Here is a 10,588-nt window from a genome sequence, read left to right as displayed (position 1 = left end):
AGTTGTGCCAATCTAATCGTCGATAATTACCTACATATACGCGTTTAGTTTAGTATTCTTCTGTATACAAAGAAACAATGGGAAGATATGTGACTATCGTTTTGAAACGATCGAAATGATATCCGAGAGGATTGTTTGCATCCCTAAATCGTAGATACTTGTAAATAAGTTGACGAGCTATTGAAAGAAAAGGTATAATCGACTCTATTAAGCAAAAAAATGCCAGAGTTGTATGGAATTCGGGGCCAGAGTTATATATATATACATATATATGAATATAAATTTATGTATAAATAAATCTCTATATATATTATATATATATATATATTTTACTACCGAAAAGAAATTTATATTCGAAATTTCTACGTTCGTTGTCGATGCGATTGTGGCTCACATTCCTCGCCAACGGACCCTAGACTTTAAACAAAGATGGTGAAAAAAAGGAATGTAACTAGGGACCGAAGGCGCGTGTACGATTAGAAGAAACTGGTCTTAAGATCGTATTTTTACAAAAGACTCGACACACAAACGGGACAGAAAGTATGAAATTCTTCTTACGAGTGAATCGGTCTACGTATACGTATGTATGAGTGTGTGTGCGCCTGTGTGTGTGCGTGTGTGTGTATGTACGTGCGCGCGCGTACAAGAATAAGAGAGGGAAAGACAAATAAAAGTCTGCGAAAAGGAAAAAGTGCATTAGCAAGCAAGAGATTTATAACTGAAAAAAAAAAAAAAAGTTGTATTTGGCTATTTGTATACTGTGATCTCCGTGAAGTTTTTATCATAAAATCCAGATGCATAGAAAAACAATCGTGTATATAATTTTCATGAGAGAACAATTTATATTAATGATAAATATATTGAAATACGCATACACAAATTGTGTTCTTAAAGACAACCCAAATTTGGACCGTAACAAAGGTTTCGTATTTCTCGATACGCGATTGATACATACATTTAACGGGTGATCGTATTTAAAAGTTATTTATTCGTGAGTACTAGGAACTTACGTATCGATCCATAACGGTTATATTATACATGCGTTACATATGAATGTAGATTTTACATTTGCTAAAAATGGATGTTTTTAAAAAAAAAAAAAAAAAAACCCAAAAAAAAAAAAGGAAGAAAAAAAAACAAACAAGACGAGAACGAAAAAAAGATACACCGTGCAAAGCAAAAATCAACAATGTCTCGATCTCGATTACCATCTTAGTTCGAATTCACGTATATCTTTAGAAATATATTATATACATGTGTATTACGCATGTATTGTAGAATTTTTAAACAGCATCAACATCGTCAAGAATTATTTTATTTCCTAGCATTTACAAACCTCCCCCTCCCGATTTACTCTCAACCTTTATATTTCATTTCTCTTTACAGATTCTGTATAAAATAAAACTTGTACAATTTTAGGAAATTACGAATTGTTTATTGTATAACTCATTGCAAATGGACGAGCAATGTGTAAATAAAGATTTATTTACTTATTAAGCTAACTTCAAGAGTTAATTTACTATTCCTTGCTAGAGCAAATAAAATATCATAAAATGTTACGTTCAACTTTATAAATTGATAAATACATTATATATAAATATCCAGAATATGCCTAAATTACTCTATAAAAAACGATATTACGATAAAATACTTATACCTCATTTTTGTTGTTTATATATTTTATTTATGTTTTATAAAAAAAAAGGAAAAAGTTATACATAATATACATATACATATTACAGTCAAACATTAATATCCTTGATATTATAATGACTGAAAAAATATTACATCATCTGCTATTACTGCAGTGCTTGGTTTTGTAATACCTTGTTCGTCTTTAAATTCTCCATAGCTGATTTTTCCCACGACTAGCACTCTCTGACCTTTTCTCAAATAAGTAGCGACAGTTTCACGTAAATTTGGTTTAAAAACACATATTCTGTGCCAATCTGTTCGTTGCATGAAATCACCTAAAATTTTATTATGGTGTAAAATTACACAAACATTTTAAGCGTTTACTTTCTATGATAAATATACAGGTACATTTCAATCTTTTCAATATAAATACGACATAATACGATTATGATAATTTAGATATAAATTATAATTTTACTTAAAAGCTTGTAACTTTCTTTGATTTTATTCAATCTATTTTAATAATAGAATAAATTTCACAGTTTCAACGCTGAAATAATGAACTATAATTGTAAATAGTATTTGGAAGTTTACATTTGGAAGTAACAAGTTAAATACAACGAAAAATGAACTATAATTGTAAATAGTATTTGGAAGTTTACATTTGGAAGTAACAAGTTAAATACAACGAATAATTCATAAATTCAACGTTTCCTAATTTAAATATCGCTCTATCTTTCTTACGTGTTTATAACGTAAACGTATTTGCCTTATAAGCTATAAAATTAATTGACTCTGCATACCATTCGTATATTTGTAGTTACTGTGTGTGGCAAGAGAAAATATAACAACAGGATGTTCTTCGTTACCCCTTTTCTGTGCATCGCCTCCTACTCTTCCTAGTAAAGTAACTTGATTTACAGCTGCAATTCATGAATAGTATTTAATTTACCTTATTCTCCGTAGATGCCTTTAAATTCTTGGAGTATATAACAAAGAATATAATAACAATTCTTACTTTTTTCAAATAATTTTACATAAAAAATATTTTTAATGCTAAAAGTGTAGGAAAATTTAAACTTCCTACATAATTGGAATAATAATCATTTTCTGTATTGTTTCCAATACAAAAGATGTACTCTAATACAAAATAGAACAAAGAATTTCATTTTTCTTCTTCAAACAAAGCGTTTGAAACTACATGCGTACATACTTGCCACTACCGATATATTATTGAGGTGTAAATTAAATTATTTTCTAATATTACTTCGTACAAACAGAAATCTCAAACAAAACAACAATGCAATAATATACGTTACAAAAGTTTCGAAAAACTTACATTACATATATCAATACAAATTATATTGCGTTTATATTTCAACTTCCTACTCAAATGGTTAACATCTTAATAATCTAAATACCTTTAAATCCTATTTAATCGATAAAGTAATGGTAGAGCAATTCTGTAGTAATGTTACGCTATTCTACTGTAATACGATCTACCTGTATATTTTGCTTTATATTATGTATAATTTATGTATAACTTATGTATAAATTTAGTTTATAAGTAATTTTGTTAAATGAATGTCATTGACACATTTGCAACGAGTAATTTTCCTAAGCGTAGGAAGCCTAGAAATTCTGCAATTGAGATAGAAAAAAGTATTTAAAAAATTATTATTTTGTTTATGCTGTTTGTCACTAGCAAGTTGACATGCTTTGCAGTTCAAGTCATATTTAATATTTTTCTTAATCAAGAACATATTTATGTTTACATACTTTTATCGAATTAAATTAAAATACAAAGGGTTATGTTTTATATATAAAAATTAGCAATGTCAAATTCAACTTGACATAGGACCGCAAAGGGTTAATTTTGGATATCTTAAAAAATATTCTGTCTTTAATCATGTAATAAGATATTTTTATAAATAGAATAACGAAATACATCAATGTTCAAAGTTATAAAGTTATAATTTACTTAATACATAAGTATTTTTATAAGATAAGATAGTATTTTTGTTCTAATTTTATATAATTAAACTTAGTTAGAAATAATTTAATTTAATAATATATTAAATATCTTTCAATGCATTAAAATATATGTAAATTGAGAATAATATGTAAAACGTATGTAAATTGAAAATAATATATTTAACATATTATAGGATAATAATGTTATACTTGTTCCTAGAATTTTTTATAAATTAATCCAAATAAAGTAATAAATGATTTTATCCAAATAAATAATGCGTTGAATATTTTGTAATGGTACTAGTTTAGCAAAACCGCTATAAAAATAGCTGCTTATTCGAACGATATTAATTTAAACGTGTTAGAATATAATTCTTGTAACTTTCTTTGATTTTATTCAATCTATTTTAATAATAGAATAAATTTCACAGTTTCAACGCTGAAATAATGAACTATAATTGTAAATAGTATTTGGAAGTTTACATTTGGAAGTAACAAGTTAAATACAACGAATAATTCATAAATTCAACGTTTCCTAATTTAAATATCGCTCTATCTTTCTTACGTGTTTATAACGTAAACGTATTTGCCTTATAAGCTATAAAATTAATTGACTCTGCATACCATTCGTATATTTGTAGTTACTGTGTGTGGCAAGAGAAAATATAACAACAGGATGTTCTTCGTTACCCCTTTTCTGTGCATCGCCTCCTACTCTTCCTAGTAAAGTAACTTGATTTACAGCTGCAATTCATGAATAGTATTTAATTTACCTTATTCTCCGTAGATGCCTTTAAATTCTTGGAGTATATAACAAAGAATATAATAACAATTCTTACTTTTTTCAAATAATTTTACATAAAAAATATTTTTAATGCTAAAAGTGTAGGAAAATTTAAACTTCCTACATAATTGGAATAATAATCATTTTCTGTATTGTTTCCAATACAAAAGATGTACTCTAATACAAAATAGAACAAAGAATTTCATTTTTCTTCTTCAAACAAAGCGTTTGAAACTACATGCGTACATACTTGCCACTACCGATATATTATTGAGGTGTAAATTAAATTATTTTCTAATATTACTTCGTACAAACAGAAATCTCAAACAAAACAACAATGCAATAATATACGTTACAAAAGTTTCGAAAAACTTACATTACATATATCAATACAAATTATATTGCGTTTATATTTCAACTTCCTACTCAAATGGTTAACATCTTAATAATCTAAATACCTTTAAATCCTATTTAATCGATAAAGTAATGGTAGAGCAATTCTGTAGTAATGTTACGCTATTCTACTGTAATACGATCTACCTGTATATTTTGCTTTGTATTATGTATAATTTATGTATAACTTATGTATAAATTTAGTTTATAAGTAATTTTGTTAAATGAATGTCATTGACACATTTGCAACGAGTAATTTTCCTAAGCGTAGGAAGCCTAGAAATTCTGCAATTGAGATAGAAAAAAGTATTTAAAAAATTATTATTTTGTTTATGCTGTTTGTCACTAGCAAGTTGACATGCTTTGCAGTTCAAGTCATATTTAATATTTTTCTTAATCAAGAACATATTTATGTTTACATACTTTTATCGAATTAAATTAAAATACAAAGGGTTATGTTTTATATATAAAAATTAGCAATGTCAAATTCAACTTGACATAGGACCGCAAAGGGTTAATTTTGGATATCTTAAAAAATATTCTGTCTTTAATCATGTAATAAGATATTTTTATAAATAGAATAACGAAATACATCAATGTTCAAAGTTATAAAGTTATAATTTACTTAATACATAAGTATTTTTATAAGATAAGATAGTATTTTTGTTCTAATTTTATATAATTAAACTTAGTTAGAAATAATTTAATTTAATAATATATTAAATATCTTTCAATGCATTAAAATATATGTAAATTGAGAATAATATGTAAAACGTATGTAAATTGAAAATAATATATTTAACATATTATAGGATAATAATGTTATACTTGTTCCTAGAATTTTTTATAAATTAATCCTAATAAAGTAATAAATGATTTTATCCAAATAAATAATGCGTTGAATATTTTGTAATGGTACTAGTTTAGCAAAACCGCTATAAAAATAGCTGCTTATTCGAACGATATTAATTTAAACGTGTTAGAATATAATAGCTCTGTATATTAAAATCTTTGAATCAATATTAAAGCATAAATATAGGACATATCATACTTTTTACTATGCATCTACGTTAATAAAGATTTAAAAAGAAATGAATATAAAATCAATTTATCAATGTGCAATAGAATTTGTGACTGGAAAAATCTTTTGAATTTTAAATATTCTCACAATACATACATCTTTATTATGTATGAAAAGAAAAAAGAAACAAAATTAAAGGAATAAAAATGGAACTATATATGGAAAGTAATATTTATCCTCATAAAAACCATTATGTTTGTGTATTAATTCAATCGTATAGTAAGGTTTTAATATAATTTAACTTTTCATATTATTCATAATGGAAAAGTAATAACATATATTTTAATATGTAATTTTTAAATAATTTATGTAACAAATAAATAAATCTAAATATTTTTAACTTTATAACTGAGAAATTGTAAATTCACTACAATATTTGTATAATTCCCATATAAATGATTGTTAATATATAGTCATAATAATAAATTCTTTCCACTTACTTTTTTCTAATTTTACATTTTCAGTGTTAGTAGAAAATAGCACGTTTTTAACTGTTCGAATATTCTGTATTACTGGTCGTATAACCTAGAAATAATGAAATATTTTTACTTTGATATTTTTATTTAATTTTACGCTTTAATTTGCATCTTATATAATATTTTTCTAACTTACTTGTCGGAACATGTTGATTAATATCAAACAAAATGAGCTAATACAAAGTAATAAAAAGAATTTTAGTGCTCTTCAAAAAACTATGCTTCTCATACCACGCTGCTAACTGTAGAGAACGATAAGATTGGTTTACGTATATATGATGTCTTTTTAAATATTTTCAAAATATGTTTATATTATTTTTAATACATAAAAATGAACCTTTGTTTCCAATAAGATTTGAATCTAAATTGAAATTGAGTATTATATTTCACTAAATTTTAAAACAAACGGGATGAAATAAAAAGTTATAAATGCAAAATACTGTTATGTACATATAATAATATATCATTTGTTATTATGTATTTAACACTTATTATAAACACGCATTAAGTTTTATTTTATGTTTCAATGTTTTACCATAAACCTTGTGATTATTAACATGATAAATTAAATTACTTAACACAGAATATTAATATTATAACATAAAACTACAGTGATCAACTCGTCCCTTTTCGTACACAATATGTAACTGACAATGAATCGATAGATTCGTATCATTAATCGATATACGAGATTTTACGAATTTTTTTTTGATATTATTAAAATAAATACAATGTTATTGTTGTTTCTATATAAAACTGCTTTTTCATGTAATTAAATTGGTTTTGCGGTAAATGTACAAATCTATTGAATTTATACAATTTGTAATATACAGTAGTACAGCCGGGAAGGTGGTAATGCTACATGAACAAAGAAATCGAAAATAAAGAATAAAATTTGTTCATTCGAAGTTTCGTTATCGAGAAAATCAATTTTAAATATCCACTGATAGTCCATCCGCTTTGACCAAGGTTAAATGCACGCGTACTCGGTGAATATTCAAAGTCGATTTTCTCGAAAACGAAGCTTCGAATGAACAAATTTTATTCTTTCTTGTTGCTGCGACACCTTGTGACACCCTGTATACGTATAAAATATAATTTAATTCATATAATTGAACTATTTCGACGATAAAATCACGCGAGTTGGATTGTGAAAACTTTACTATACGTTACATAATTGTAACATAATATTTCAAATTATAATATTTTTCAAATGAATTATCCTTGAATGATCGCGGTTTCAATCATATATACCTATTTAAAATAAAAATTAAAGATTCGCACGATGAACCTTTCTTTTTTGTCAGCTGGTATTTCCGTATTTAAATAATTAGGGAAAGCTTAAAAATAAATATTTTAGAACTTGATTACGTTAAAAGTATTTTATTTTTATATTATCCACCGGTTTCAACGGAATTACATTTTTGATTGTTATAATTCTAAAAGTCTAAGAAAATAACACAATTCGTTCGATATCGATACGTTAATTTTTCTTTTTGTATAATTATAAAAATTAATTATAAGTACAAAAAGGGATAAAAATAATATTAATATTAATAGATATTAGAAAATAACAACGTATGAATGGAAATAAAGAATTATGCATTCAAAATGGACAGATTAAGATGGATAATACGAACAAACTCTTTCTATGAGTATGCATACAATAAAGAAAATGTCATTGTATTGAAAGTATCTTTTTTCAAGTATCTCAAGTATGATCCGTGACCTTTGTTCCATCGATGAAAATGTTACTTAAAAATTCTATAGTCTTTCAATGAACCGAATACATACTCAGATTTATGTAAATCATATTCATACTATCAAACCATTGGAATTTGATTAATTTGCATTATAGATATACTAATATACTCATTATAAATAAATTTTCCGATTACATTGATATAATATAGTTTTCTTCAATAATTTTTCACTGTTCTATTGTAATAATTTTATGTTTTGTATATATCATGTTATGTTATATTTTAATAATATATGCAGAGACTAAGAAATTACACACAAATATGTAATATAGTATGTTATCTAGATATGTGGGATAATATAAAAACCATAAATATAAATATAGCATAAGAATAAACATAGTGAAGTGAATATAATGAAAATTATAAGCAAATATAGATATTTTACTAAATTCTTCGCATTTATGTATCGACAACAGAATGTAATAAATAAAAATATACTTTCTATATGGAAAGGATGTAACAAAAATTGAGACACAAGTAATAAAGAAAAGTTAATATAAATATTTAAAAATTGATTTACATACATTTTCCTGATTCAGCTAAAATACACCTTCTCAAAGTATAAAATATTTGATTTAAAAACAAAATGAATGAACTTATAAGATTTTAGTACGAAGCAAATAGGAAATATCGATAATTTAATAACATCTAAATACTTAAATTTTGTTATATGTAATTGAGATGAAAAACAAACATCGATCGTGCTCTATACAATATGTATAGTCTCAGCAAACGTAGTTTATAAGAATATGAATTTATTAGAATGGTTTTCAAGAACTTTACAGTAGAGATTAATATGATTTTGAACGCTCAGTACTGATTTAGATGATCTATTGCTAAGATATTTTTTAAGAATATATGTATATGTATAATGTTTCTAGAAAAAGTATGTAAGTTTTAGTCCTTGGTAACTAATTGGCAAGAGATTGAAATTTGGATTTTGAGAGACCAGTTACACTAATCAGAAGAATCGACAAACCTTTGCAGACTTTTTTTATTTTACCTCTCCAAATTGTAATAATCAATGAAAAAATGATACGTGCAAAATTTTGAAGTAATCGGATAATAAAAATCAGTGTCGTACTTGAGTTAGAATTTTGAAATTTTACTTCAATCTGAGATAATATTCTTCAATGAAAGTATAATTTCTCAAATGCATAATATTTGTGCGTCGATCTAAAAAATTTACTCAAAATCATTGCTATATCTTTGAATCTAGTAAATATATAGCGAAGCATCTAAACCACTGTACAATATCTTTTAGCAACAAGACATTTATGATTTATTACTTCTTTATAATTACGCATATAAAAAAATGTAACTTGCGCCTTGGTATTATATGTAGAATGAAATGTAAAAGATCAATGAATTACGTATGCATATATCTGTTAATACCATTTAATTATTTAAATTTATTTTACTTAAAATATTATATTCTAAGACTGTTTCGCACGAATAATTATTTTGCCAGATCGATGAGCCTGTTCGCAAAAATATTATAAAAAGCCAATTAGTTTTAAGACAAGTGCCTGGAAGGAAAATAATCACGAGTTGGAGGAATTTTATGTTTCCGGGGAACAGCTTCCCCGTTATTTGATGACTTGACAATTCTGCGCGTATCATTTTCTCATCGAGTATCATAATTTAGAATAATTTAGCTAATTTGCGTAAAACTAATAGAAACGGAATGTTGAAAAATAAGAGCTAGAGCTGGGGACCAGGCAAAAATGTACCTGTGCTTTTGAACGTAATGGTCAAATAAGATTTACCTTTAAGTTAGCTTAGAAAGACAGGTTATCTAGCAATTTTGAAAATAATATTTTCACTGATCAGATTTCTATTATGAAAGCTGAGTCATGCAACTGTATCGCTTGAATTCTTTTACAACCTATTTATCATATGCAAAAATGTTTCATACCAAGAGCAGCGTATAGCATGTAATAAATTTTCTTATTTTTTCACTTCTGTATCAAGATACGAAGATCTCTGCAAGTGAGATCACCGTGATTTGTTTAACCGTAACGTGCAACATTTGATCATGTTATTCAAATATATTCATCAAATATAGAATAAATTCTTACTAAGGTGTGAACGAGGCAGAAAATGAATAATGAAATACTCTTAAGCGATATACGATGAAACTTTTGCGAACTTTCACAACGCTTGCTTTACTCTTAATATTTACAAATATGTAGAATCTTCCATCTTATCGGTACATGAATCAATTCGATGGTAATAAGTTTTTCGTTGACACGAACGTGACAAATATCTTTGTTACGATAATGAAATTCAGCAATATCGAATTACTAAATATGATTCTCGTTTATGGTTTTTCACCGTATCGTTATATCTGGAAGCGTTTAAAAAGTTAAGATTCATCCCGAGTTGCTTTTGAACGACATTTGAAGGTACGAAAGACCATATTATTGGGAATATGGAGTAGCGAGATTTTTCGGAAATACTATAGTGTTTAGATAGGTTA

General features: G+C 25.9%; 1 protein-coding gene across 1 annotated transcript; it reads right to left on the bottom strand.

Annotated features, from left to right (window-relative positions):
* Positions 1 to 1,716: 1,716 nt before the first annotated feature.
* Positions 1,717 to 9,951, bottom strand: mtSSB (mitochondrial single stranded DNA-binding protein). Its single transcript, XM_017902489.1, has 5 exons — positions 9,876 to 9,951; positions 6,480 to 6,585; positions 6,308 to 6,392; positions 4,234 to 4,353; positions 1,717 to 1,970 (listed from the first exon to the last, which is right to left on the bottom strand). The coding sequence occupies exons 2-5, from the start codon at positions 6,489 to 6,491 to the stop codon at positions 1,765 to 1,767; spliced, it is 423 nt and encodes a 140-aa protein (XP_017757978.1). The 5' UTR covers positions 6,492 to 6,585; positions 9,876 to 9,951; the 3' UTR covers positions 1,717 to 1,764.
* Positions 9,952 to 10,588: the final 637 nt, after the last annotated feature.

Source organism: Eufriesea mexicana, unplaced genomic scaffold, assembly GCF_001483705.2.
Source record: "Eufriesea mexicana isolate 0111107269 unplaced genomic scaffold, ASM148370v2 scaffold1824, whole genome shotgun sequence".
Classification (NCBI taxonomy): Eukaryota; Metazoa; Arthropoda; class Insecta; order Hymenoptera; family Apidae; genus Eufriesea; species Eufriesea mexicana.
The sequence above is the reverse complement of the archived record's forward strand: the minus strand, read 5'-3'. Positions and strand labels throughout refer to the sequence as shown.

Bases quoted from the DNA above. Each gene is read 5' to 3' on its own strand.
- mtSSB (XM_017902489.1), bottom strand. The intron at 4,354-6,307 runs GTAAGTGGAAAG...CATGAATTGCAG, and splicing joins AAATGTAAAATTAGAAAAAA to CTGTAAATCAAGTTACTTTA. The intron at 1,971-4,233 runs GTATGCAGAGTC...ATAAAATTTTAG, and splicing joins TAACTACAAATATACGAATG to GTGATTTCATGCAACGAACA.